This window comes from Phocoena phocoena, chromosome 19, assembly GCF_963924675.1.
Source record: "Phocoena phocoena chromosome 19, mPhoPho1.1, whole genome shotgun sequence".
NCBI lineage: Eukaryota > Metazoa > Chordata > Mammalia > Artiodactyla > Phocoenidae > Phocoena > Phocoena phocoena.
Window position 1 is genome coordinate 48,115,615 of NC_089237.1, and position 27,413 is coordinate 48,143,027.

Genomic DNA, 27,413 nt, shown 5'->3' on the forward strand with positions numbered 1-27,413 from the left:
TGTGGAGTTTTCTTCCTACCTTAACGCGTACCACCTGTCTGCCATGGGTGCAAAATCGCCCGGTATTGACTCCGGGAGAGCTGGGACTGCGCCTTAGTTTTCTGTCCTCTCCTTGCATTTACACATAGCCCCTCAGAGAGGGGCCACTAGGGCCTGAATAAGGAGAGAACTTATCGTTAACATCCTGAGAATTAATAACAGTTAATGTTTATTAAGTGTGCCTTGTATGCCAAGCATTGTACCTTGTACCTTTTACTCGTTAGTTCGTTAATTCTAGCAATGTCCTTATGGAGTACATGTGATTATTATTCCCCATTGATGAACCTGAGTCTCAGAGAGGCTAAATACCTCTGCCGGAGGAGGCACAGCTAGGAAGAGGCAGAGCCAGGATTCAAATGTAGGTCTCTTAATTGCTCTTACTGTATTGGCTGACTACCTTTTCAGAACCCAGCCTTCCCTCCCAACCACTACTCTCGAGGTATGAGTGGTGTCATTTCAGTTCCATATCACCTAGTTAGAGCTAGCTGTTTTCAGTTTTTAAAAAGCAAGCTCTTTTTTTCTAGACTCTGTCTAGTAAGAATTAAACAGACTGATTGATTAAGCTAATCTATGGGCTTGTCTAGAGTGTAAATGCCTCTGCCTATATGCTGGCCCATGATCCCTTCCTGTCAGGAGGCTTATCTTAGAATAAAATGCATACATTTAATTGAGAAATAAATATTGCGTTAGCGTTAAGTAAGGAACACGTTGCTTGCGGAATTTATAGTTTTAACTGGGAAGACCAGCATTACCTGATTTCACAAATAGATTATAAAAGCTACGAAGAAAGTACACGGGAGCCCCAAACCTAACCCAGGTTGTGGGGTAGCTTTTTTTTTTTTTTAATTTTATTTTTTTATACAGCAGGTTCTTTTGTTTTTCTTTTTTTTTTTTTATTAGCGGTACGCGGGTCTCTCACCGTTGTGGCCTCTCCCGTTTCGGAGCACAGGCTCCTGACGCGCAGGCTCAGAAGCCATGGCTCACGGGCCCAGCCGCTCCGCGGCATGTGGGATCTTCCCGGACCGGGGCACGAACCTGTGTCCCCTGCATCGGCAGGCGGACTCTCAACCACTGCGCCACCAGGGAAGCCCTATATAGCAGGTTCTTATTAGTTATCCATTTTATACATATTAATGTGTATATGGCAATCCGAAACTCCCAATTCATCCCACCACCACCACCACCACCACGACTACCCCCCCGCCACTTTCCCCACTTGGTGTCCATACGTTTGTTCTCTACATCTGTGTCTCAATTTCTGCCCTGCAAACTGGTTCATCTGTACCATTTTCTAGGTTCCACATATATGCGTTAATATATGATATTTGTTTTTCTCTTTCTGACTGACTTCACTCTGTATGACAGTCTCTAGGTTCATCCATGTCTCTACAAATGACCCAATTTCATTCCTTTTTATGGCTGAGTAATATTCCTATGTACCACATCTTCTTTATCCATTTGTCTGTCAGTGGGCATTTAGGTTGCTTCCATGACCTGGCTATTGTAGATAGTGCTGCAGTGAACATTGGGGTGCATGTGTCTTTTTGAATTATGATTTCTCTGGGTATATGCCCAGTAGTGGGATTGCTGGGTCATATGGTAATTCTGTTTTTAGGTTTTTAAGGACCCTCCATACTGTTCTCCATAGTGGCTGTATCAATTTACATTCCCACCAACAGTGCAAGAGGGTTCCCTTCTCTCCACACCCGCTCCAGCATTTGTTTGTAGATTTTCTGATGATGCCCATTCTAACTGATGTGAAGTGATACCTCATTGTAGTTTTGATTTGCATTTCTCTAATAATTAGTGATGTTGGGCAGCTTTTCATGTGCTTCTTGGCCATCTGTATGTCTTCTTTGGAGAAATGTCTATTTAGGTCTTCTGCCCATTTTTGGATTCGGTTATTTGTTTTTTTAATATTGAGCTGCATGAGGTGTTTATATATTTTGGAGATTAATCCTTTGTCCAATGATTCGTTTGCAAATATTTTCTCCCATCTGAGGGTTGTCTTTTCGTCTTGTTTGTAGTTTCCTTTGCTTTACAAAAGCTTTTAAGTTTCATTAGGTCCCATTTGTTTATTTTGTTTTTATTTCCATTACTCCAGGAGGTGGGTCAAAAAAGATCTTGCTGTGATTTATGTCAAGGAGTGTTCTTCCTATGTTTTCCTTTAAGAGTTTTATAGTGTCCAGTCTTACATTTAGGTCTCTAATCCATTTTGAGTTTATTTTTTGTGTATGGTGTTAGGGAGTGTTCTAATTTCATTCTTACATGTAGTTGTCCAGTTTTCCCAGCACCACTTATTGAAGAGACTGTCTTTTCTCCATTGTATATCCTTGCCTCCTTTGTCATAGATTAGTTAACCATAGGTGTGTGGGTTTATCTCTGGGCTTTCTATCCTGTTCCATTGATCTATATTTCTGTTTTTGTGCCAGTACCATATTGTCTTGATTACTGTAGCTTTGTAGTATAGTCTGAAGTCAGGGAGTCTGATTCCTCCAGCTGTTTTTTTCCCTCAAGACCGCTCTGGCTATTTGGGGAATTTTGTGTCTCCATCCAAATTTTAAGATTTTTTTGTTCTAGTTCTGCAAAAAATGCCATTGGGATTTTTTGCACTGAATCTGGGATTGCACTGAATCTGTAGATTGCTTTGGGTAGTATAGTCATTTTCACAATATTGATTCTTCCAATCCAAGAACATGGTATATCTCTCCATCTGTTGGTATCATCTTTTTTTTATTTTTTATTTTTATTTATTTATTTTTTTAGCGGTACACAGACCTCGCTGCTGTGGCCTCTCTCATTGTGGAGCACAGGCTCTGGACACGCAGGCTCAGTGGCCATGGCTCACGGGCCCAGCCACTCCGCGGCATGTGGGATCTTCCCGGACCGGGGCATGAAACCGTGTCCCCTGCATCGGCAGGCGGACTCTCAACCACTGCGCCACCAGGGAAGCCCTGCAGTGGCTTCTCTTGTTGCAGAGCACGGGCTCTAGGCACGCAGGCTTCAGTAGTTATGGCTCGCGGGCTCTAGAGCACAGGCTCAGTAGTTGTCATGCATGGGCTTAGTTGCTCCGCATGTGGGATCTTCCCGGAGCAGGGATTGAACCCGTGTCCCCTGCATTGGCAGGCGGATTTTTTGTTTGTTTTTTGTTTTATTTACATCTTTATTGGAGTATAATTGCTTTACAATGGTGTGTTAGTTTCTGCTTTATAACAAAGTGAATCAGTTATACATATACATATGTTCCCATATCTCTTCCCTCTTGCATCTCCCTCCCTCCCACCCTCCCTATCCCACCCCTCTAGGTGGTCACAGAGCACCAAGCTGATCTCCCTGTGCTATGCGGCTGCTTCCCACTAGCTATCTATAGCTAGTGTATATATGTCCATGCCACTCTCTTGCTTTGTCACAGCTTACCCTTCCCCCTCCCCATATCCTCAAGTCCATTCTCCAGTAGGTCTGTGTCTTTATTCCTGTCTTACCCCTGGCTTCTTCATGACATCTTTTTTTCCCTTAAATTCCATATATATGTGTTAGCATATGGTATTTGTCTTTTTCTTTCTGACTTAATTCACTCTGTATGACAGACTCTAGGTCCATCCACCTCATTACAAATAGCTCAGTTTCATTTCTTTTTATGGCTGAGTAATATTCCATTGTATATATGTGCCACATCTTCTTTATCCATTCATCCGATAATGGACACTTAGGTTGTTTCTATCTTTGGGCTATTGTAAATAGAACTGCAATGAACATTTTGGTACATGACTCTTTGAATTATGGTTTTCTCAGGGTATATGCCCAGTAGTGGGATTACTGGGTCATATGGTAGTTCTATTTGTAGTTTTTTAAGGAACCTCCATACTGTTCTCCATAGTGGCTGTACCAATTCACATTCCCACCAGCAGTGCAAGAGTGTTCCCCTTTTCTCCACACCCTCTCCAGCATTTATTGTTTCTGGATTTTTTGATGATGGCCATTCTGACCGGTGTGAGATGATATCTCATTGTAGTTTTGATTTGCATTTCTCTAATGATTAATGATGTTGAGCATTCTTTCATGTGTTTGTTGGCAATCTGTATATCTTATTTGGAGAAATGTCTGTTTAGGTCTTCTGCCCATTTTTGGATTGGGTTGTTTGTTTTTTTTGTTATTGAGCTGCATGAGCTGCTTATAAATTTTGGAGATTAATCCTTTGTCAGTTGCTTCATTTGCAAATATTTTCTCCCATTCTGAGGGTTGTCTTTTGGTCTTGTTTATGGTTTCCTTTGCTGTGCAAAAGCTTTGAAGTTTCATTAGGCCCCATTTGTTTATTTTTGTTTTTATTTCCATTTCTCTAGGAGGTGGGTCAAAAAGGATCTTGCTGTGATTTATGTCACAGAGTGTTCTGCCTATGTTTTCCTCTAAGAGTTTGATAGTTTCTGGCCTTACATTTAGGTCTTTAATCCATTTTGAGCTTATTTTTGTGTATGGTGTTAGGGAGTGATCTAATCTCATACTTTTACATATAGCTGTCCAGTTTCCCCAGCGCCACTTATTGAAGAGGCTGTCTTTTGTCCATTGTATATTCTTGCCTCCTTTATCAAAGATAAGGTGACCATATGTGTATGGGTTTATCTCTGGGCTTTCTATCCTGTTCCATTGATCTATATTTCTGTTTTTGTGCCAGTACCATACTGGCTTGATTACTGTAGCTTTGTAGTATAGTCTGAAGTCAGGGAGCCTGGCAGGCGGATTCTTAACCACTGCACCACCAGGGAAGCCCTATAGTTTTCTGCATACAGGTCTTTTGTCTCCCTAGGTAGGTTTATTCCTAGGTATTTTATTCTTTTTGTTGCAGGGGTAAATGGGAACGTTTCCTTAATTTCTCTTTCAGATTTTTCATCATTAGTGTATAGGAGTGCAAGAGATTTCTGTGTATTAATTTTGTATCCTGCAACTTTGCCAAATTCATTGATTAGCTCTAATAGTTTTCTGGTGGCATCTTTAGGATTCTCTATGTATAGTATCATGTCATCTGGAAACAGTGACAGTTTTACTTCTTCTTTACCAATTTGTATTCCTTTTATTTCTTTTTCTTCTCTGATTGCAGTGGCTAGGACTTCCAAAACTATGTTGAATAATAGTGCTGAGAGTGGACATCCTTGTCTCGTTCCTGATCTTAGAGGAAATGCTTTCAGTTTTTCACCATTGAGAATGATGTTTGCTGTGGGTTTGTCATATATGGCCTTTATTATGTTGAGGTAGGTTCCTTCTATGCCCACTTTCTGGAGAATTTTTATCATAAATGGGTGTTGAATTTTGTCAAAAGCTTTTTCTGCATCTATTGAGATGATCATATGGTTTTTATTCTTCAATTTGTTAATATGGTGTATCACATTGATTGATTTGTGTATATTGAAGAATCCTTGCATCGGTGGGATAAATCCCACTTGATCATGGTGTATGATCCTTTTAATGTGTTGTTGGATTCTGTTTGCTAGTATTTTGTTGAGGATTTTTGCATCTGTATTCATCAGTGAAATTGGTCTGTAATTTCCTTTCTTTTGTAGTATCTTTGTCTGGTTTTGGTGTCAGGGTGATGGTGGCCTCGTAGAATGAGGTTGGGAGTGTTCCTTCCTCTGCAGTTTTTTGGAAGAGTTTGAGAAGGATGGGTGTTAGCTCGTCTCTCAATGTTTGATGGAATTCACCTGTGAAGCCATCTGGTGCTGGACTTTTGTTTTTGGAAGATTTTTAATTACAGTTTCAATTTCATTACTTGTGATTGGTCTGTTCATATTTCCTATTTCTTCCTGGTTCAGTCTTATAAGGTTCTACCTTTCTAAGAATTTGTCCATTTCTTCCAGGTTGTCCATTTTATCGGCATAGAGTTGCTTGTAGTAGTCTCTTAGGATGCTTTGTATTTCTGCGGTGTCTGTTGTAACTTTTTTTTCATTTCTAAATTTATTGATTTGAGTACTTTCCCTCTTGATGAGTCTGGCTAATGGTTTATCAATTTTGTTTATCTTCTCAAAGAACCAGCTCTTAGTTTTATTGATCTTTGCTATTGTTTTTTTTTGTTTGTTTCTATTTCATTTATTTCTGCTCTGGTCTTTATGACTTCTTTCCTTCTACTAACTTTGGGTTTTGTTTGTTCTTTTTCCTCTAGTTCCTTTAGGTGTAAGGTTAGATTGTTTACTTGAGATGTTTGTTGTTTCTTGAGGTAGGATTGTATTGCTATAAACTTCCCTCTTAGAACTGCTTTTGCTGCATCCCATAGGTTTTGGATCGTCGTGTTTTCATTGTCATTTGTCTCTAGGTATTTTCTGATTTCGTCTTTGATATCTTCAGTGATCTCTTGGTTATTTAATAACATATTGTTTAGCCTCCAGGTGTTTGTGTTTTTTTATGTTTTTTTTTCCCTGTAATTGATTTCTAATCTCATAGTGTTGTGGTCAGAAAAGATGCTTGATATGATTTCAGTTTTCTTAAATTTACTCAGGCTTGATATGTGACCCAAAATGTGATCTATCCTGGAGAATGTTTCGTGTGCACTTGAGAAGAAAGTGTAATCTGCTGTTTTTGGATGGAATGTCCTATAAATATCAATTAAATCTGTCTGGTCTGTTGTGTCATTTGAAGCTTGTGTTTTCTTATTAATTTTCTGTTTGGATGATCTGTCCATTGGTGTAAGTGAGGTGTTAAAGTCCCCCACTATTACTGTGTTACTGTCAATTTCCTCTTTTATAGCTGTTAGCAGTTGCCTTATGTATTGAGGTGCTCCGATGTTGGGGGCATATATATTTATAATTGTTATATCTTCTTCTTGGATTGATCCCTTGATCAGTATGTAGTGTCCTTCCTTGTCGCTTGTAACATTCTTTATTTTAAAGTCTATTTTATCTGATATGAGTATTGCTACTCCAGCTTTCTTTTGATTTCCATTTGCTTGGAATATCTTTTTCCATCCCCTCACTTTCAGTCTGTATGTGTCCCTAGGTCTGAAGTGGGTCTCTTGTAGACAGCAGATATATGGGTCTTGTTTTTGTATCCATTCAGTGAGCCTGTGTCTTTTGGTTGGAGCATTTAATCCATTCACGTTTAAGGCAATTATCGATATGTATGTTCCTATTACCATTTTCTTAAGTGTTTTGGGTTTGTTTTTGTAGGTCCTTTTCTTGTGTTTCCCACTTAGAGAAGTTCCTTTAGCATTTGTTGTAAAGCTGGTTTGGTGGTGCTGAATTCTTTTAGCTTTTGCTTGTCTGTAAAGCTTTTGATTTCTCCATCGTATCTGAATGAGATCCTTGCCAGGTAGAGTAATCTTGGTTGTAGGTTACATATTCATCACTTTGAATATGTCATGCCACTCCTTTCTGGCTTGTAGAGTTTCTGCTGAGAAATCAGCTCTCAACCTTATGGGAGCTCCCTTGTATGTTATTTGTCGTTTTTCCCTTGCTGCTTTCAATAATTTTTCGTTGTCTTTAATTTTTGCCAGTTTGATTACTATGTGTCCGGGCCTGTTTCTCCTTGGGTTTATCCTGTATGGGACTTTCTGCACTTCCTGGACTTGGGTGGCTATTACCTTTCCCATGTTAGGGAAGTTTTTGACTGTAATCTCTTCAAATATTTTCTCTGGTCCTTTCTCTCTCTCTTCTCCTTCTGGGACCCCTATAATGTGAATGTTGTTGCATTTAATGTTGTCCCAGAGGTCTCTTAGGCTGTCTTCATTTCTTTTCATTCTTTTTTCTTTATCCTGTTCCGCAGCAGTGAATTCCACCATTCTGTCTTCCAGATCATTTGTCCGTTCTTCTGCCTCAGTTATTCTGCTATTGATTCCTTCTAGTGTAGTTTTCATTTCAGTTATTGTATTGTTCATCTCTGTTTGTTTGTTCTTTAATTCTTCTAGGTCTTTGTTAAACATTTCTTGCATCTTCTTGATCTTTGCCTCCATTCTTTTTCCAAGGTCCTGGATCATCTACACTATCATTACTCTGAATTCTTTTTCTGAAGGTTGCCTATCTCCATTTAGTTGTTTTTCTGGGGTTTTTTTCTTGTTCCTTCATCTGGTACATAGCCCTCTGCCTTTTCATCTTGTCTATCTTTCTGTGAATGTGGTTTTTGTTCCACAGGCTGCAGGATTGTAGTTCTTGTTTCTGCTGTCTGCCCTCTGGTGGATGAGGCTATCTAAGAGGCTTGTGCAAGTTTCCTGATGGGAGGGACTTGTGGTGGGTACAGCTGGCTGTTGCTCTGGTGGGCAGAGCTCAGTAAAACTTTAATCCTAAACGGCTTGTCTGCTGATGGTTGGGGCTGGGTTCCCTCCCTGTTGGCTGTTTGCCCTGAGGCAACCCAACACTGGAGCCTACCTGCTCTTTGGTGGGGCTAATGGAGGACTCTGGGATGGCTCACGCCAAGGAGTACTTCCCAGAACTTCTGCTGCCAGTGTCCTTGTCCTCACAGTAAGACACAGCCGCCACCCCCCCACCCCACCCCCCCGCCCCTGCCTCTGCAGGAGACCCTCTAACACTAGCAGGTAGGTCTGGTTCAGTCTCCTGTGGGGTCACTGCTCCTTCCCCTGGGTCCCGATGCGCACACTACTTTGTGTGTGCCCTCCAAGCGTGGAGTCTCTGTTTCCCCCAGTCCTGTCGAAGTCCTGCAATCAAATCCTGCTGGCCTTCAAAGTCTGATTCTCTAGGAATGCCTCCTCCCGTTGCTGGACATCACGTTGGGAAGCCTGATGGGCTCAGAACCTTCACTCCAGTGGGTGGACTTCTGTGGTATAAGTGTTCTCCAGTTTGTGAGTCACCCACCCAGCAGTTATGGGATTTGATTTTATTGTGATTGCGCCCCTCCTACCAGTCTCGTTGTGGCTTCTCCTTTGTCTTTGGATGTGGGGCATCTTTTTTGGTGAGTTCCAGCGTCTTCCTGTCGATGACTGTTCAGCAGTTGATTGTGATTCCGATGCTCTCGCAAGAGGGAGTGTGAGCACGTCCTTCTACTCCGCCATCTTGAACCAATCTCTCAATTTACTTATTTATTTATTTTTGGCTGCATTGCATCTTTGTTGCCGCACATGGGCTTTCTCTAGTTGTATTGATGGGCTTCTCATTGCGGTGGCTTTTCTTGTTGCGTAGCATGGGGTCTAGGCGCACAGGCTTCAGTAGTTGTAGCATGTGGGCTCAGTGGCATGTGGGCTCAGTAGCTGTGGCTCACGGGCTGTAGAGCACAGGCTCAGTAGTTGTGGCCCACGGGCTTAGTATGTCCGCGGCATGTGGGATCTTCCCCGACCAGGGCTCAAACCTGTGTCCCCTACATTGGCAAGCAGATTCTTAACCACTGAGTCACCAGGGAAGCCCATGGGGTAGCTTCTTTGAGGAAATAACATTACAACTAGGATGCAAAGGTTGAGTAACAGTCAAGTGTGGAGAAGGGGTTACTTGCAAGAAAGTGCATGTGTGAGGGCCAGTGAGAACAAAGGAGTTTGGCCTGTGTCTGAAAAGTTAGAAGAGGCCCTGAGGTAGAGCACAGTGGGAGGTCTCGCTGCAGAACTAAACTTGGGTCCACTTGTCCATGCACGGTAAAACCAATCTACGTACACTGGGTTGTGGTGAAGGAAAGTGCAGTGCTTATTGCAGGCGCAAAGCAAGGAGACCAGGCAGCTAGTGCTCAAAAGGCCCAAACTCCCTGATGGCTTTCAGGGAAAGATTTTTTAAGACAGGGTGAGGGAGAGGGTTGCAGGGTGCGTGATCAGCCTGTGGACAGTCTTCTGATTGGTTGCTGTTGAGGTGACCAGGAGCCAACATCATCAACCTTCTGGTTCTAACAGGTCTGGGGTCTACTGCTTGTGGGCAGCACACAGTTAACTTCTTCCACCTGGTGAGGGTGTCATTATCTGCAAAACAGCTCAAAGGACGTGGCTCAGAATGTTATCTATAGCCCTTGAGGAGGAACTAAAGGTCTTTGACTTAGTTTAGCTATTATTTTGTCTTGCTTGACTGTTTTCCTTTCTTTCTGTGTTTTCTCCCTTCTCTGATTAAATTTATTCTTTGGAACTGGGGGAAAGCCTAGGAAGCTAAAGTTTTTCTACAGACAGGAGGCATGTGGAGGACATTCTGTCCTGGGAAGGCCACATAGGGTCTTGCTCAATTACAGTTTGCCCTTGATACTAATAGCAATTGGGGGGAGCCTTTGAAAGTTTTAGCTAGAAGCAATGTGATCAGATTGGGACTTTTAGAAAAGAATCAGATTTAGATCTGAGAACTTGAATTCAGGTCCCCTTTTACAGATAGTAGGTGGTGACCTGTGACCAATAGTAGAGGCCCAGGTCTCCTGAATCCCATTTTGGGCTCTGGACCAGATGTTTTCACATGAAGCCAGGAAGCGGCTGAGGTGATAGCTTTGCCTCCTTCTCCCAGTGACCACCTCTGAACCCTTTCTCTGACCACCAATGAAGATGCTCACGTTCATGGTTTACACACCCCACCCCCTCTCCCAACCTCCCTGGTCCTTTCAGGGACTTCTCTAAGTGGGAAGGGAGGGTTCAGTCCTGATGCAGGGTGAGTCCTGCTGGGGGGCATGGCGAAAAGTGAGCTGATTTACTTAACCATTCCTCTATTGTTGGGCAGTAAAATTGTTTGAAATGTTATTATAAAAAAGACTGCAGTGCATGTCTTCACATCTCTATCATTTTGAGGGAATTTAGTAAGCTACTAAAAGATAAAAACTTGTTTCCAAATGCTTTCCAGAGTTTTATCAGATTATACTCATTAAATGAAAAGGACCAGTTTTATCAGTGCCTTCCTAGTCCTTTAATGTTTGCTCATTTAAAGAGTTTCCTTTCATTTGAATTTCTTTGCAAGACAGTAAGGAAAGTAATATATTGCTCACTATTTGTTTCTTGTGTCTGCCTCTTTTGGTCTTGCCTTCTTTACATTTTCCTCTAAAACACCAGGTATCCATGAAAATATGAAGGAGAAAAGATCAGGACACATTTAAAGTTAACACCTTTTATTTTATAACCAAATTAAAATGTCAGAAAATACATATACTGGTCAGGACCCAGAAAATGCTTGATATCTCCCCCCTTTAATTCTGTGTGCTGGCCTAAGGGGAAACAGCTGAAAGAAAGGTATCTTTTGTAGAGAGCATTCTTGGGTCCACTGGAGAATATGCTCTGAGGAGAGTTGTACCACTTGGAGAGGTGGGGGGCAGGTTGGAACCAAGTGGAGCCCTTTTCCAGACGTGCAAGATGCCATTCCAAATGGGGTGATTTAAGGACTTCCCAGGGCACTGCAGACCCTATCTGGGGTACTCAGAGACACCTGGAGGAAGTCACATTCCCCCCCTTTATCCCCAGGGGTCAGCTAGCCACTGAGAAAGGAACTGATGGGCTTGGGGGGCACAAAAAGGCATCCGTGACTGATCAGTCCTGATGACCACTGCATCAGGAGTAAAGGGCACTTTGCGCTTTTTTTATATATATATAAATTTATTTTTGGCTGCACTGGGTCTTCGTTGCTGCCTGTGGGTTTTTCTCTAGTTGCAGTGAGTGGGGGCCACTCTTCGCCGCATTGCGGTGGCCTCTCCTGTTGCGGAGCACGGGTTCTAGGTGTGCGGGCCTCAGTTGCTGTGGCTCACTGGCTCTAGAGCGCAGGCTAAGTAGTTGTGGTGCACGGGCCCAGTTGCTCCGGGGCATGTGGGATCTTCCCGGACCAGGGCCCGAACCCGTGTCCCCTGCACTGGCAGGCGGATTCTCAATTACTGCGCCACCAGGGAAGCCCGCACTTTGCTCTTTCAATGGCTGGTCCCTATGATGTCACGTTAATAGCACCCAATTTGAAACTTTCCCATTGGCCAGCATCATGGTATTCCAAAGGCATGGAATAGGCAGATAGATGGCTTTAGGCCAGGGCTTGAACATAAGCATAGACAATTCTTGTGATACTGAAATGTCAGCATGGAAAGATCTTGAGAGGCTAGCATGACATCTTCCTGATGAGGTACACCGAGGGAAAGGGGCTTTCCCAAGTTTGCAAAGTGCTCAAGTTCCTGCTTCTCTTCTTCCCACTTCAAAGCCAGTTTCTGTAAGATTAATGAGCCTCCCACTCATTCACCAAGTTTCTGCAAAAACGTGGGCAGGGGTGATGCTGTGCAAAAGCATGGGAACTGGCTGTGTGTGACACCATCCAGAAGCTTTGATGGGGGCCACTGGCCAGTCTGGCTTCCTGAACATGGGGCCTCTGACATGTACGGGAGAGGCCACCTGGAAAGCTTTGCTGGACTTGAAGAAACAGTTAGGTTAAGTCCTCCATGGCAGTAAGTTTAAAGGGGCAACCCTTAAAATTAAAGAACGTTAACTTGATGAAAGCCTCACAGAAGCTGCTCCAGTGACACCGTCTGCATTCCAGTTCCTCAGTTGCTCTTTCTCACGTCTTTTCTACATGCGGTTCCCTGACCTGGATGCTTCCCCCATCACCTAGTTACACTGCTACTAACCTCTCTGACTTCAACTTGTGTGTCACTTCCTTGTGGAAACCTGGCCCCTCCTCACTGAGGACTCTCAAAGCACCCCATCCCGTTTGTGATTGATGTGTGACCTCTAGACTCTGAGCACCTGGGCAGGGACCGTTTCTGTGCTGCTCGCACTGTGTCACCAGCATTTAGTGCGACACCTGACACAACAGGCACTCAATAAATATTTACTGACTGTGAAGGAGTAGCTGTAGGGAGACATTTCCATTCCAGTATGAAACAAATAGCACAGCTGTCCCAAAGTGTTACGGCTGCTGCCAAGTGATTCCAAAAGCAGGTTAGAAGAAGCCAGACCCAGCTCCTCAGTGGCCGTGACCCCTGCCCTTTTCACTCCCAGACATATAAGTAACATGCTGTGTTATCATATCCAAGGGTTAGCCTTAGAGAGGAAGTGAAACCACAGCAAATCACCTGGAGTTTTCACTTTTCTCTTCAGACAGCAGGTTGGGCTTGCTGACAGGTCACCTAGCAGCCCAGGGGAGGAGCTGCTTGATCTAGAAGGGGTCCAGTTCTGGGGACCACGCCCCTGTGCCCCAGAGGCCAGCCTCGCCAGAGACCTTTCCACCCCTCCAACCCTCTTGTCCAAAGGCCCCAGTGGAAGGATGTTTTCTCTGTGCGGAGGAGAACCAGAGTCCTCCCAGAGAGGGTGCTCCCTCGAGTCAGGGCAGGTGCTCACACAGCACCCAGGCTTGCTGGGTGACGGGCAGCACTGCAGGCCTGGGCTGCCAGCTGGTTTCAACAACCATGATTGAGTTCTAGACCCCTTCCCTTGCGTTTTCGCTGGGGCTCCTCAGCCAGTGCAGAGGGAGAAGCGAGCCAGCCAGCTCCCTAGCCCAGCATATTCTCTTGCATCTGACAGAGGAGACTTGGTCTGACTGCAGGCGGCAGGAAAAATTCATTTCCTGAGGGAAGGCGTGAGTAACCCAGTGGATTCTCAGCAAGACAGGTGAGCCTCTTGGAATTGGTAACACAGGTTGCCTCTGGGACGGGTGGGAGGGAAGCTTTTCACTTCTGTTCGTTTGTACCTCTTAAATTTTGAGTCATTTAAGTATGACCTAGTCAAAATATTTTAATTTAAATGAATTGAGCATAATGCCACTTTCCCAAGGGAGGGAAGGGGGGAATCTGCTTGGTCTCAAGGTAGCTTGCGCTAAGTCTGACCTGGAAATTGATGCCACTCACCAAAACTGACCTTTTGAGAACCAGGTTTTGTATATCTCCTCAAGCACTGCTTCTCAACCTTTCACGTGCGCATGAATCACCTGGGAGTCTTGCTGAAATGAAGGTTCTGATTTAGGGGGATGAGGGAGGGGCCTGAGACTGCATTTCTAACAAGCTCCCAGACGATGCGGATGCTGCTGGTCCAGACCACACTTCAGTAGCAGTGCTTTACAGCCACTGAGGGAGGGGGTTGAAGGCCAACCTAGTAACAACTGTTTCCACCTGACGACTGAGCGCCATTCATCATCTCATTAGCCCTTCAGATGGAGCCCTAGAGGAGACAGGGAGGGAAGCCGGGCAGGGACACTGCAAGCCCCACAGAACAGTGAGAGCCAAACCACACAGGCAGATGTGCCTCCCATCTGGGTGAGACGCTATCCCCTGAGCTTCCCGAGGCTCTCCTCCTTCATGCCCAGCTGCCTCCTCACAGGTCCAGTCCTTTCCCAGTTGCCTCCTTGGCCACCTTTAAATTTCACCCCTGCGGGCAAGGCCACATGTCCCCTTGGGTGTTGGCCAAGGTCCTTCTCTGAGGAGCCATCATTCGCTCTAGGGATTTGTGCAGGTCTCAGCTAGAGGCTGGAGGAAGGCCAGAGTCCTGGGCCCAGCTGTCATGTCTGTCGGCTCTGAAGGGAATTACATACATGCCCCCCTCCCTGGGGGCCAGGTCAGTGTCTCATTCAAGCATCTTTTGGACAGGGCCCAGCCCGTAGCAGGCATCAGTGTTTGTTGTGTGAATGAATAACTGAATGCCCTACTAAGTTCTCAGGAAAAATGAAGACACTCTAGGCCCCTGGCCTGCCCTCCACCCTTCCCCTCCCCAGGGCCTCTTCGGCATGAGCCACTGTGGCCACTGGGAGGCTCCCCTCCGCACACACACAAAGGCTTGTAGCAGGATCCCAAAGCGCAGGATAGAGGGCTGTGCCTGGAAGCCCCGTCCCATGTGGATGACGATGACTCTTCCCAGTTCAGAGCTGTGGGCAGTTCTGCCCTCAAATCTTCACCAAATCTGCTGTCAGCCAACAGCTCTGGCTATGCCTCCACGGTCTGCAGGTTCTGCAGCTGCTCCACATTCACCTTTCCATTCCCCTGGTGGCCAGACCTTTGTGTGGGCGGGTGGGGGCACACAGGGCACAGAGGATGCTTGGGAGCCCTGCAGGCAGGGACGGCCTCCCTAAAGGCAGGCTCCGCCTGCAGAAGCCTCTGGCTGGCAGCGCGGCAGGCAGTGAGAGTTCACAGCAGCAGTCTGAGGGCTCCCTGGCCACAGCCCAGGCACGGGGAGGCGCTCAGGCCGCGGCCTCGGGAGCTGGCCCAGCAATGAGCAGCCGCTGCGGCCCCACAGCAACAGGCAAGGCTGGCCAAGACCAGCAGGGCAACCGCTCTTTGCTCTTGTAGGCGAAGGAGCTCAGGTGAGCACCCAGGAAGTGACAGGGAGCGTGTGGGGGGCTGCTGGCACAGGCCTACCCCAACAGATCTCCCAGCCTCTCCATTGTTCTTTCCTCACTCCTCTCCATCCTTTGCCTTCCCTCTCCATCCTGGCTTACCGCTCTCCCTCCCCCTGCCCAGGCCCAGCTCCCCACTGGAGGCTGCCAATCGCTGAGTCAGCAGAGAATGGAAGCTCGAAGCAGAGGGCAGCCAGCCCCAGGTCAGTGAACGCCTCTGAGTCAGGGAACCCTACTGAGCTGGAGGTTCCCCTGTGTCCAGCCCCCCCCAGAACAAAAAGGAAAACAGGCCCAGAAAGGGCCAGGCACCTGCTCAGGGGCACATAGCGAGGCAGGGAAGCAGAGCAGGCCTGAGGGCTGCCTCCTGACTCAGCCCAGGGCTCCCTCCCACGCCAGGCTGTGGTCAGGTCTACAGAAAGCGCCAGGCTGCCCAGGGCTTCTGGGCAGTGCTCAGGGAAGGGTCGCCTGCAGGTCACCTGTCAGCACAGCCACCACTGTCCTCAGGCTAGGGCAGCTCCAGAATTTCCACATCAAAGAGGAGCTTAGGGGGAGGCATCTGATGAGGCGTGGAGGGATGATGGGCCGGTAAGGCAAAACAACCTGATGGAGAACTGGATTCTAGGAACCCACTGCCCAGGTTCAAATCCCAGCTCTGCCATTTATTAGCTGTGTGACTTGAGCAAGTTACTTGACCTCTCTGAGCCTCAGTTTCCTCATTAGAACAGGAGATATTAATGTCCACCTCATTAGGTTGCTGAAAAGAGTTCACATGTACAAAGAACTCAGAGCAGTGCCCAGCAGAGTAAGCCTGAGTAAATGATAGTACTGTTACTGTCTTAACGTGGGCACAGCATAGCAAGCAGACAGGTTTGTGGTCGCTCAGGGGTACCGGAGGGTAACAGGCATCGTGGAGGGGCTAAAGCACCACCAGCACCCCTCCCCCCGAGTCCAGCTTGGATGGGCTCTGCTGGGTCCCTGGCATCCTGCCTTGGGGTCAGGTCACCCAGAGCAGGGAGCACAGTAGCCAGCTGGGCTGTCTCTGCGGGCCTCATTCCTGGCCCTCGGCTGGGCAGCCCCTCACCTGGCAGGCTGGAGGAGCTGCCGGCACACACAGCCATTCTCCTGGGCGCCGACTCCATCCTGCACCTCTGGCTGCTCCGCCAACCCCGCCGCGTCCGGGGCCACGCTCTGCTGCGAGGACTCTGCCATTCGGGCGAGGACCTCTAGGTCCCTGGGCAGGACATGACCCATTAACCCTGGCCTGTGGGTCCCACCTCCTCCCTGGGACTGGTGAGCCGCTCGCCCTGCAGGGGGCGCCCCTCTTCCCCCAGCAGCTCAGCAGGGGTGGCAGGTGCAGTCAGGGCTCAGGGCTCAGCCAGAGAACCAGGGCTGGGGTTCAGTCCAGGCAGATGATGCAGGCTGGCCCTCCGCCCCGTCCCAGGTTGGGGTGGGAGTGAGGGAGCAACGCCCGGTGCATTTCCTGTCCCAGCTCCTCTGAACACACACACACACACACACACACACACACACCACACACACACCACACACACACACACACACACACACACACACACACACACACACACACACACACACACACACACACACACACACACACACACACCCTAGGCCCCCAGAGTGAGGGGGGGGGAATCCGTTTTTTTTCCTTCCCTTACCACTCCACTTGCCTCAACCCCAGCTCACCAGGACCACCAAGTCCAAGAATCCTAAAATTGTAGGTGCTGGAAGGCACTGTATGTAAACCAACACTTTCTCTCATCTCACAGAGAGAGAAAGTGAGGCCCAAGGCGGCCTGGGACTGGTCCAAAGTCACCTGGGGAGACAGTGGCAGGGCCAGGCCTGGAAACGAGGTCTCCTGCCCATGGCCTGGGTGGTCTTGTCTTCTGCCAGCTGCTCTGAAGTAGAATCCAGTTTTGTAGAGCCGGTACTCAGAACATTCTGCCTTACCCAGCCCTTCCAAGGGAGCTCCCCGTATTCAGCCCTGCCTCTACCCGCCAAACGCCGACATAAAACCAGGGTAAGAGTTCTGAGCCCGGGAGCGGGAGAGGCTGACCTAGTGGGCTCCCCGAGGGCCGCTGGTTGGAAGCGTAACTGACCTCACTTCCTCATATTTCTTGTCTCGGTAAAAGTGGCTCTTTTTGATGAAGTAGATGAGTACCAAGTCGCAGAAGAAAGACCCCTGCAAAAGAGTTGGGGTCCCTGACTCAGGATCCTAGACTTCCAGAGAGCACCCGGCCACTTGACACCAACTACATCCCATTTGATCCTGCAGCAACCCCTGAGGGGGGGCTGCGCTCAGAAAGAGGCATCTTTGTCCAAGGCCACAAAGCTGCTCCATGGTAGAGCCAGAGTTAGCCAGTGGCCCATCTGACCCCTCAGGTTGAGCACCCCGCACTACCCTGATCCCGTCGGATCACACCTTCAGCCACTGTCCGCTGAGCACTGCCCTGGGGTGCGGGAAAGAGTAAGCCAATGAGACTCTCTGGGGACTCCCCCTCTGGTGCAGGAGGCGGGCATATAAATTAAGACAGTGACAATGTCCCATGATGGGGACAGGAGCAGGGGCAGCAGAGAGAAGTTGGGACCCTACTCAGCCTGGGGAGGAACATCTGGGCTGAGTCTTGGGGCTGAGTAGGATTTTATAAAAGGAAAAAGGAAAAAACGCCCAGGAAGGGCACTGCAGAGGAACAGGCTCGTCATGCCTGGGAGCAGGGCCAGGAACAGAATTCTGGCATTGCGGGAAGATCCCTCTAGTAGGCAGTGGGAGAGGGACTGGAGGGTATCTGAACAACAAGGACACCACAGCAGCGGTCAAGGAAAGATGAGGAGGGCTGAGCCAACCCAGCGGACCGACCCACTGACACCTGAACACAAGCTCTTCAGACCAGAGTGGATGGCGCAAATACCAGTCTCCTCCACCAGAGGGCGACTCCACCCACTGCACAGAGAGGAGGGGGCGGGGGGTGGGGGTGGGAGAGGGTTGATGAAGGACCACAGGTGAAGCAGGTCCTCTGACCCTGGGCATTGCACAACCTTCCCTGCCATACCACCCCCCCCAGATGCCAAAAAGGTTATCAATTCCTTGTTCCACAGAGAACACTCCTCCCACCCCCCACCCAGCCTCTACCACTTTTCCCCCTTACCTTCATTTCACAAGTGTGTCCCCAGATGCCTGTGTTCTGATTTACCCCCATCATAAGAAAGTGATGTCTGAAGGTGGCCCCTGTCTCGGGAAGTTACCTATGTAAACGTGCAGGGCTCCCCAACAATGTTGCTGCAGTTAAGAGGAGGCCCTTGGGGCCCACTTTCATCCACTGACCACCTCTCAGGAGCATGGCCTCTTTGAGTCCTGCTACAGGACATGGTGTTCCTGGTCTCAATAAGAAGTCAGTTCCTGGTCTCAATAAGAAGTCAGTCCTAGGTCCCCCTGGAAGCCCCCATGGGGCTGCTGTGACCTCCTGGGCAGAGGAACCAGGGACAAGGCTGCCAGAAACCTTGGCAAGTGGCTTGCTGGTATGGGTGTGAGCCACTCTGATGACTGCCTTGTCTTTAAAAAACTTCCAGAAAAACAAAGGTGCATGAAAGATCCAGAGGAAGCCTTTCCCTGCCCTCCAGCTGTTACTTCCTCTCCGGTGGCCCCTCTGCCCAACTGAAGGGTGATCTGGCCCTACGTGTCAACAGGGCTGCGGCTGAGAAGCCCTGTGTATAGCCGGATCCTGCCTCTCTTTAGCAGAAGTGGAGACAAGGCTGCGCAGGATCCCAGAGAACCCCCCTCAGCTGCAGAGCCACAGGCAGAAGCCTCTCTGGCTCTGGAAAGAGAAACCCAGGTAGTCACGGCCACCTGGGGGCTGCTGGAGGGGTGTGAAGTCCCAGAGAGCCCTCCGCCCTTCACCCCCATCCGCACTGACCTCCCCAGTTCTGGTTCTTTCTGGAGCACTGGGACAACTCCCGTGGGGCAGTGTCCCTGCTGCCCGCCCCCGCGGGTGCTCAGAGGGTAAAGGGGGTGGGGGAGAGGTACTCACCACACCCATGAGCGCCACTCCTGAGCCCACGTTGATGACTGTGGGGATGATGTTGAACTTCCCTGCCTGGAGCACAGAGAGACAAGGTGGGGTGAGGAAGGCAGCAGGACAGCGGAATACCCAGGGACTCCCCCAGAGCCAACATGGGGTCCCCCCAGCATGCCCCACCCTCGCAGGACCTACCCAGCTTCAGAAGGGGAGCCTCACCCACACACCTTGCCGTTCACCATCACATCAAAGCGGATCCCGTAGGCTTTAAACAGCGTGCGGAGCTCCACCCCAGCTGCGTCTCGGTAATACTTGGCAAACCTGGGGGAGACACGGCTTGGGGAGCCCTCGGCCTACCTGTGTCTTCCCTGTTTGGCAACACAGGCTCCACTACCTTGGAGGTTTATAATCCCCCCACGCCAGGACCCTGGCATTCAGCAGGCCCAGGAAAGGTTGGAGACCCCCTTGCTGACATGACATAAAAGGTTCGTTCAGATCTTTGAAGTTCTTGCCAGACGCTCCCCAAGAGGCAAGGGCTTTCCCACGACTGCTGGGCCAACCCGGACCACCAAGGCACTGATGGGCCTGACCCAGGCCTCAGCTTCAGGGCAAGTCCAGAGCCATGGCCGATGCTTCTCTCCCAGAGGCCCCCTGGCAGCCTCCCTGTACCTCCCACTCTGACACCCACCCCCAGGAAGGGGTGTCATAGCGCTGGCACCCAGGCAAGGACACGAAACGTGGAGAGGGTCATAAGGTGGCAGACTTAGCCCCAGTTACCTGAAGTTGTACCCAGAAGAAAGAGAGTTTTCTGAAAATCTGTTGTCCAGACGGTTAAAATAATAGCGAGGGTAACATTCAGAGGGAGCTCTATCAAGATCACAGTCCCATTCAATCTGAATTCCTATCACACCACCCTTGATGCAAAAGAGACAAGAATCAGTGCACAGAACCTTTCTGGAGATAGAAGTCACAGACCAGCTCTTCGTGGAGAGCTCAGGCAGGGGGTTGGCCCCACTGGAGCATCCTTCTGGGAGGGAAGAAGGCCCAGGGTTCACACCTCTGGGGTGACTGAGAAAAGTGCGTCGCTAACAGCCCATATCCTCCTGCTTCATGCTCCAGGGAGAAGGGAATGAATGACCCGAGCGAGCACCTACTGGCACCTCACACCACAGCCAGGGTGCCAGTGGGGCTCCTGGCTCGGTTTCAGCTGATGCCCCTGGACTCAGAGCCAGACGCAGGGGCAAGTGTGCAGTACAGCTAATTCTAAGACAGTCCATGGGCAGGTGCCTGTAGGGCCGCCCCATCGCGAGGGTCCTCCTCCACACCCCCTCCTCACTGCAGAGCTCAAGCCCAGAGCCGGCCAGCCCCACCACCCACCTGCACAGCTATCTCCTGGAAGCTGCTCCCCGTCCAGCTGACCACAGACCCAAGTCGGAAGATGGGGCAGTAGGGGTCCTTGGGGCCAAATTTACAGGACTTCAGGAAAGCTCTGTCTGTGGTGTCCAGCACATTTGTCCTGGGTGGAGGCCATGAAGAGCCAGTGAAAGGAAGGTGAGACTCGCTGTTCCCAGGCCAGAAACCGGGCGTGACCCACACTGAGCCCTTGACTAAAGCCCCTCAGATCCTGACTGCTTTCCCACCCCCCAACATCCTCCAGTACGAAAGGACACAGCCCTGCCGCCACTGCACGGGAAAGGGTGCCCCCTCATCATCCGGTGGGTCATTCCACACAGTGTCCCATACACACGGGCCCACGTACTTGGAGAAGTTGAATTTGGGGAAACGAATGAAGTTCTTTATGTAAACAGTGAAGTCTTCAGCTTCGCCCAGGAGTGGCTTTCTGAAAACCAAGGCAGGACAGTCTGCTCAGGAGGCCCTACCCCGCCCCCTCCATGCCTGTGCGGAGGCTGAAGCCTGTGTGCTCCCTGGGTGCCCTGGAGCCTTTGCAAAGGACAATTTGATCATGTCGGGGTGGTCCTGGGGCCTTTGTGGGGTGCCCTGGCTTCTCCCCCAGGACACGTCTCCACCATTGGGCTGGGACCCGCTGCCCAGGACTGGGTAACTCCTCAGGGTCCCGAGGTTACAGCCACTCACGCTGGCCTGGACTTTGTCTCCACCGGGCACCAGGCGAAGATCTCACAGGTGCCCTTTTGCTCACTCCCCGCCCACAGGCAGCGGCCAGTCCTCACTCCTGCAGGGGTGGGAGAAGGACAATGCCAGGAACCTCCTGGTTCCAACTCCCCTTCTGCCCCCAGCCGTGTCTACTCCAGGCCTCACCATTTCCAGCCACAACAGGCTCCCCAGGAGGGCAGTCGCTGTCCTCATAGCACAAGGCATCCGGAATGCTTTCACTCTGCCAGGAGAGAAAGGGTGCCTGGCGGGGGGCAGGTGCTTGCAGGGACCCCTTCCCAGAACCAGGTCCCATCCCAGGGTGAGGCCAGGGGTTCCTCCCTTGCCTGTGGCTGCTCACCCCTTGAGAACCTGCTTCTCCCCTGAATAATGCAGGTATGCACGCTGGTGCACACATCCCGCAGGGCCCTTGGAGGGGGTCGACACCCCTGCCTCAGGAGAGGGGTGGACCCCAAGTACTGCTGGCAGCTCTCCCACCCCCTCCCCAGCTCTCTGCACCAAGACGCACCTCAGCACAGGTTTCCTGCCGCTGGTTGGGGGTCACGACCAGGTTGGTGATTACAAAGAAGACATTCTCTCCCTGAGAAACCAGAGGGAGGTTGAGGAACCCCCTCCTGCCATCTGGGGTCCCCCCTTCCCGGGGCTGCCTGGCAGGTGGTGGGATCTCTGCATGGGTGTTGCAGACACTGAGGCCACGAATCAGTGGATCCCACCCACGAGCCTACTGACCTCGGAATCCCAGAGCAGGTATGCTTAGAGGGGTCTCTTCCATGCCCACAACCCCAAACCATTCTGACCTCAGCCCCCAGGGTCCAAGCTGAGATACAGGAGGGGAGAGAGGAGAAGGGGCAGTGATGAGATGGCCCGGCCCCGGCACAGGGAACTGCTCCCAGGGACAGTGGCCAATATAAGGGCAGGGCTCTCGGTGCCAGGCCACCTGACTCACACTGACCTGGAAGTTCTCTGGGTCCCATTTGGTTTCAACAGACTCAGGGTTTCATGGGAACAGAGCAGCCCCGTAAGGCACAGTTGGGGAGGGCTGGGGTTTGGCATGGGGTAAAGGGCCTGGGCAGAGTCTATCTGCAAACCCTGCAGCCATCCCAGGCCAAGGGAGACAGTGAATGGAGGTCCCTGGCTCCCCAAGCACTTTCCCATGTCACCCACCCGGATCCAGACCCTGCCAGCCTGGGCCCTTGTGCTGGGTGGGGCTCAGACCTGGGGTGGGATGACATAGTCGGCAACATCCCAGAGCCGCTCCCCAAGCTCTGAGGTGTTGGTGAAGGTCACACCCTTGACTTTGGTGATGATGCTGCTCTGCAGGGATGTGTCCGTGTCTTGGTAACACTTCTTCACCAGGAACACCCAACTGCAGGGAGGGGCAAGCAGGTGGGCGTCAGCCTCATTGCTGCCCTCAGGAAGTTTCCTCAGGCCCCCAGGGTGTGGAGGGGTCAGGCTTGGGGCTCCACCTTTCCCACCAGCTCCCGGGCAGGAGTCACAACTCCCTCTGCCGCCTGAAAGCCAGTCCTGCAAGCAGCAGAGGTGACAAGCAACCCCAGAAGCGAGAGGCTGCTGCTCTCAGGAGCCAAGGCCCTGCAGCTGGGCAAGCTTGGGATGAAATCGGCTCGACCCACACTTGCCATGTGACCCCGGGTGAGCCAATGAACTCTGGGGGTCAACACAGGGCTAAGTGCACCTCCTTCCAGAGGGGTGAGGATGGTTAAAGGACATGGTGCACAACCTGGAACTTACCATGAGGAGACCTCAGACAGATCCAAATTGCGGGGGATTCTACAAAATTAGAGTGCAAAATCCTGTACTCTTTGACACCCAAAACACAAGCAACAAAAGAAGAAATAGTAAGTTGGACTTGATCCAAATTAAGAACTTTTTTGTGCATCAAAGGACACTATCGGGGCTTCCCTGGTGGCGCAGTTGTTGAGAATCTGCCTGCTAATGCAGGAGACACGGGTTCGAGCCCTGGTCTGGGAGGATCCCACATGCCGTGGAGCAACTAAGCCCGTGAGCCACAACTACTGAGCCTGCGTGTCTGGAGCCTGTGCTCCTTAACGAGAGGCTGCGACGGTGAGAGGTCCGCGCACCGCGATGAAGAGTGGCCCCCGCTTGCCGCAACTAGAGAATGCCCTCACACAGAAATGAAGGCCCAACATAGCAAAAATAAATTAATAAACTCCTACCCCCAACAACAACAACAAAAAGAGTACATGTGAATTCCAGAGTTTACTTATGAGGAGGTTCTATTGGCAAACTTCCGAAAGTCACCAAGAATAAAATTAAAAAAAAAAAAAAAAAAAAAACAACAAAGTGAAAAGACAACCCAGAGAATGGGAGAAGATATTTGTGACTCACATAACTGATAAGGGTCTAGTACCCAGAATATACAAAGAAGTCTTACAACTCAACAATAAAAAAGACAAGTAATCCAATTTAAATATGGGCTAAGGATTTGAATAGATATTTCTCCAAGAAAGACATACAAATGGCCAATAAGCCCGTGAAAAGATGCGCAACATCTTTAGTCAGGAAATGCAAATCAAAAAACACAGTGAGATAGTACTTCACACCCAGTAAGACAGCTGTAATCCAAAAAATGGGAAATAAGTGTTGGTGAGGATGCAGAAAAATTGGTACTTGCTGGTGGGAATGTGAAAAGGTGTAGGTGCTGTGGAAAGCAGTTGGGTAGTTGCTCCAAAGGTTACTATATGACCCAGCAATTCCACTCCTCAGTATATAACCAAGATAATTGAAATCATATATCCACACGAAAACTTACACATGAATGTTCTTAGCAGCATTATTCCTAATAGCCAAAAAGTAGAAACAATCCAAATGTCCAGCAGATGAATGCATAAGCAAAATGTGGTGTATCCATACAATGAGGTATTATTCAGCAATTAAAGGAATAATTTACTGACACAGGCTACAGTATGTATAAATCTTGAAAACATGCTAAGTGAAAGAAGCCAGACAAAAAAAGGCCACATGTTGTAATGATCTGATTTATATGAAATGTCCAGAATGGGCTATAGAGACAAAAAGTAGATTAGTGGTTACCAAGGGAGGGATGGTGGTAGGGGAGAATTGCAAATGACTGTTAATAGACACAGGCTTCTTTTGGGGGTGATGGAAACGTCCTGGAATTAGATAGTGGTGATGGTTGTACAACATTGTGAATGTACTAAAACCCACTGAATTGTGTAATTTAACGTGGTTGAAATGATGAACTACATGCTATGAGAGTTTTACCTCAATTTAAAAATGGTTTTTAAAAGATCCTGCACTCTCCAAAAAACGTCAGTGTCATAAGATACAAAGACAGACTCAGGAGTGATTCCAGATTAAAGGAGACATGACAACTGAACACAAGGCATGATTTCGGATTTTCTTTTCCTATAAAGGTAATTTTGGGGACAATTTACAAAAGGTCTATTGCTTAGATGATAATATTTTTATGTTAATTCCAGAATTTTCATGCTTTTACTTCATTAAATAAGAGATTCCTTGTTTTTAAGAAATACCCATGGAAGAATTTAGGAATCAAGAGACATCATGCCTGCAACCTACTCAACAGAAAAAAGTTGCACATGTATACACACACATAGAAAGAGAAAGGGATAAGGAAAACACAAATGTAGTAAAATGTTAACATTTGAGGAATCTAGGTGAAGGGCATTAAAAAAACTGTACTACTCTTAAAACTTTTCTGTGAGTATAAATTACATCAAAATATAAAAAAAAAAATTTTTTTTAATGAGACGGCACACGTAAATGTAGCACAGCAAGTGCCAGGCACAGAGGAGGAGCTCAATGAATATAACACATCAACTTATTACTGAGGTTACTGTTAATTAGAGATTGTCCAGGTCAACCCCCTTGGTAAAGTTGGGAAAACTGCAGCCAGAAGAGGGCAGGAAGCCGCCTTCCTGAGGTCCTGCAGCAGTGCTGTGGGATGCCCTGCCTCTCCCAGGCAGCAACCAGGATGCTTCCAGCCTCATCTCTGGGGGCAGAGCTGGCATGTCCTGGGGCCCTAGGCTGTCCCATCTCCAAGGACCTCTGAGAGGGTTGTGACCCTTGAGCCAACCAGCCATTTTAGTAGCGACACACTGGGCCTGGCCTGGACAGAAACATTCAGCAAATACTCAAGGAACAACCACCATTCATTCACTTGTTCATTTCACACCTGTCCCCTAAGCAGTTAGGGGATACCAGGCAGGCCCCGCCCTCATGGCATCCCCAGGCTGACAAGGGCAGTCAGCACGAACGTTAAGCAAATGATCCCCTGAATAAGCACGTAATTACATTGTGGGAATTCTGGGGAGGAGCATGCGAGAACCCAGGTGTGAAGGATGAGTGGGCGCTAACGACGTGGGGGAGGAAAGGGAAGCCTGGCTGAGGAGCAGTAAGACAGAAGGCCCTCAGGTGGGGGGCAGCCAGGTGTCTTAGGGATGAAGCTCGGGGATGAAGCCCGGCCTCCGGGTGGGAGTGAGGTGAGGTCAGGGCTGCCCTCCCTGGAGGAGCCTCTACTGCTCCCCAAGTCAGGAAGTAGGAGGGACTCAACAGCATTAAACTGAAGGAATAAAAGAGGCACATCCGCATCCCAGTTGTCTGGTGTCATTTCCTCTCCGCCTGTCCACTCCCTGCTTGGGGGTGAGGCCTCTGAACAGTGCCTGGCTGACCCCAAGGAGCTGCCCCTCAGTTGATGGTGCCAGCTCCTGCAGGGCGGGGGAGGGGGGCAGACAGGAGAGCTGGGTGCCAGGGAGCGTAGAGGGTTTTGGGGCAGGACCCCCAGAGAGGCCAGCCGCAGGTGGGGCGAGCCAGCCAGAAGGGAGTTCTGGGACATGCCAGGCTCCTGAGTTGCCCCTGCCGGGAGACTGGCACTGAGCTCAGTGACTATAAATAAACCACCGGGGGCCAGCCTGGGCCAGCCCGGGCTAGGGCCCAGGGAGGCTGCCATGACAGCTGCAGCCCAAGCCCCTGCAGCCTCGCCCCCTTCCCAAAGCCCTAGCACTGGCGGCCCCAGCCCTGGAGAAAGGAACTGCCCACGGAAAGCCTCACAAATGGGGGGGCCCCAGGAACCCCGGCGCATCTCATCACCTCAAGAGCCGCTGGGGAGTTGAGGGCTCCCTTCTTACCCCCCACCCTTAAGCCCAACGGTACAAGAAGGGCCGCCTTCCCGAGCAGGGTCCCAGAGCCCAATCACAGGGCACCCCCGGCGCCCCGAGGCCAATTCCCAGCCCCCGGAGGCCACAGCTGCGGCCCCGGCCGGCCCTTCCCCCTCCCCGAGCCCCGGAGAACTCACACCACCAGGTAGGTCAGGATGGAGACCTGCAGCAGCCGGTAGAGCAGGCCCACCTTCTTATTCTTGGCGATGACGTACTTCTCGGTCTTGTAGTCGAAGAGCGACTGGTAGAGCCCCTTGCAGCCCGCCTGCCCCATGGCGCCGGTTCACCTGGCCCGCGATCGCGTCGCCACACGTGTACCGCATGGAGCCGCCCCCGCCGCCGCCCGGCCTCCAGTGTGGGCACCGCTGCGCCCGGGTGCGCGGCTCACCGGGCGGGGTCCGGCGCTTGGCGAGGCCGCGGCAGCGCCGCCCGAGGCCAGGCGGGGGCCTCAGACTGCGACCTTGCCTCCTCCCCTGACTGTGACAGTGACACCGCCGGGCCGCCGCCCGGCCACTGGTCTGCGAGGGCCCTCCCGGCGATCGCCGCCCGGGAGGGGTGCGGTGAGAAGAGGGTCTCCTTTGGAAGCAACGCCCCTTCTCCGCCCCCAAAGAAATCCAGGGGTTCCTCCTATTGAATGGCCGGGGAAACTGAGGCCAGGGGAGGTGGCCTACAACACAGGAAGTGGAGGAGAAGACGGGATAAAGAGCATTGACAGAAAGATACAAACAGCTTTCTTGATTTTTCTTGCTCCCTGGGGCAACCCTCGCCCTCCCCTCACAGGATGGGGGCTGGGATGAAGCGCGCGTTCCTACTGCAGCAGCTGCGGCCGGCCCGTTTAAGCCCCACACTCCGGGGAAGTCAGTTGC

The 27,413-nt window shown here is 50.0% G+C and overlaps 1 protein-coding gene across 1 annotated transcript; it reads right to left on the reverse strand.

Moving 5' to 3' along the window:
- Positions 1 to 15,844: 15,844 nt before the first annotated feature.
- On the reverse strand, positions 15,845 to 27,195 carry P2RX5 (purinergic receptor P2X 5). Its single transcript, XM_065896433.1, has 12 exons — positions 26,685 to 27,195; positions 22,583 to 22,733; positions 21,876 to 21,947; positions 21,515 to 21,590; positions 21,332 to 21,428; positions 20,997 to 21,077; positions 20,615 to 20,753; positions 20,015 to 20,151; positions 19,465 to 19,558; positions 19,250 to 19,315; positions 17,324 to 17,406; positions 15,845 to 16,437 (listed from the first exon to the last, which is right to left on the reverse strand). The coding sequence occupies exons 1-12, from the start codon at positions 26,819 to 26,821 to the stop codon at positions 16,284 to 16,286; spliced, it is 1,287 nt and encodes a 428-aa protein (XP_065752505.1). The 5' UTR covers positions 26,822 to 27,195; the 3' UTR covers positions 15,845 to 16,283.
- Between the last annotated feature and the right edge of the window lie 218 nt (positions 27,196 to 27,413).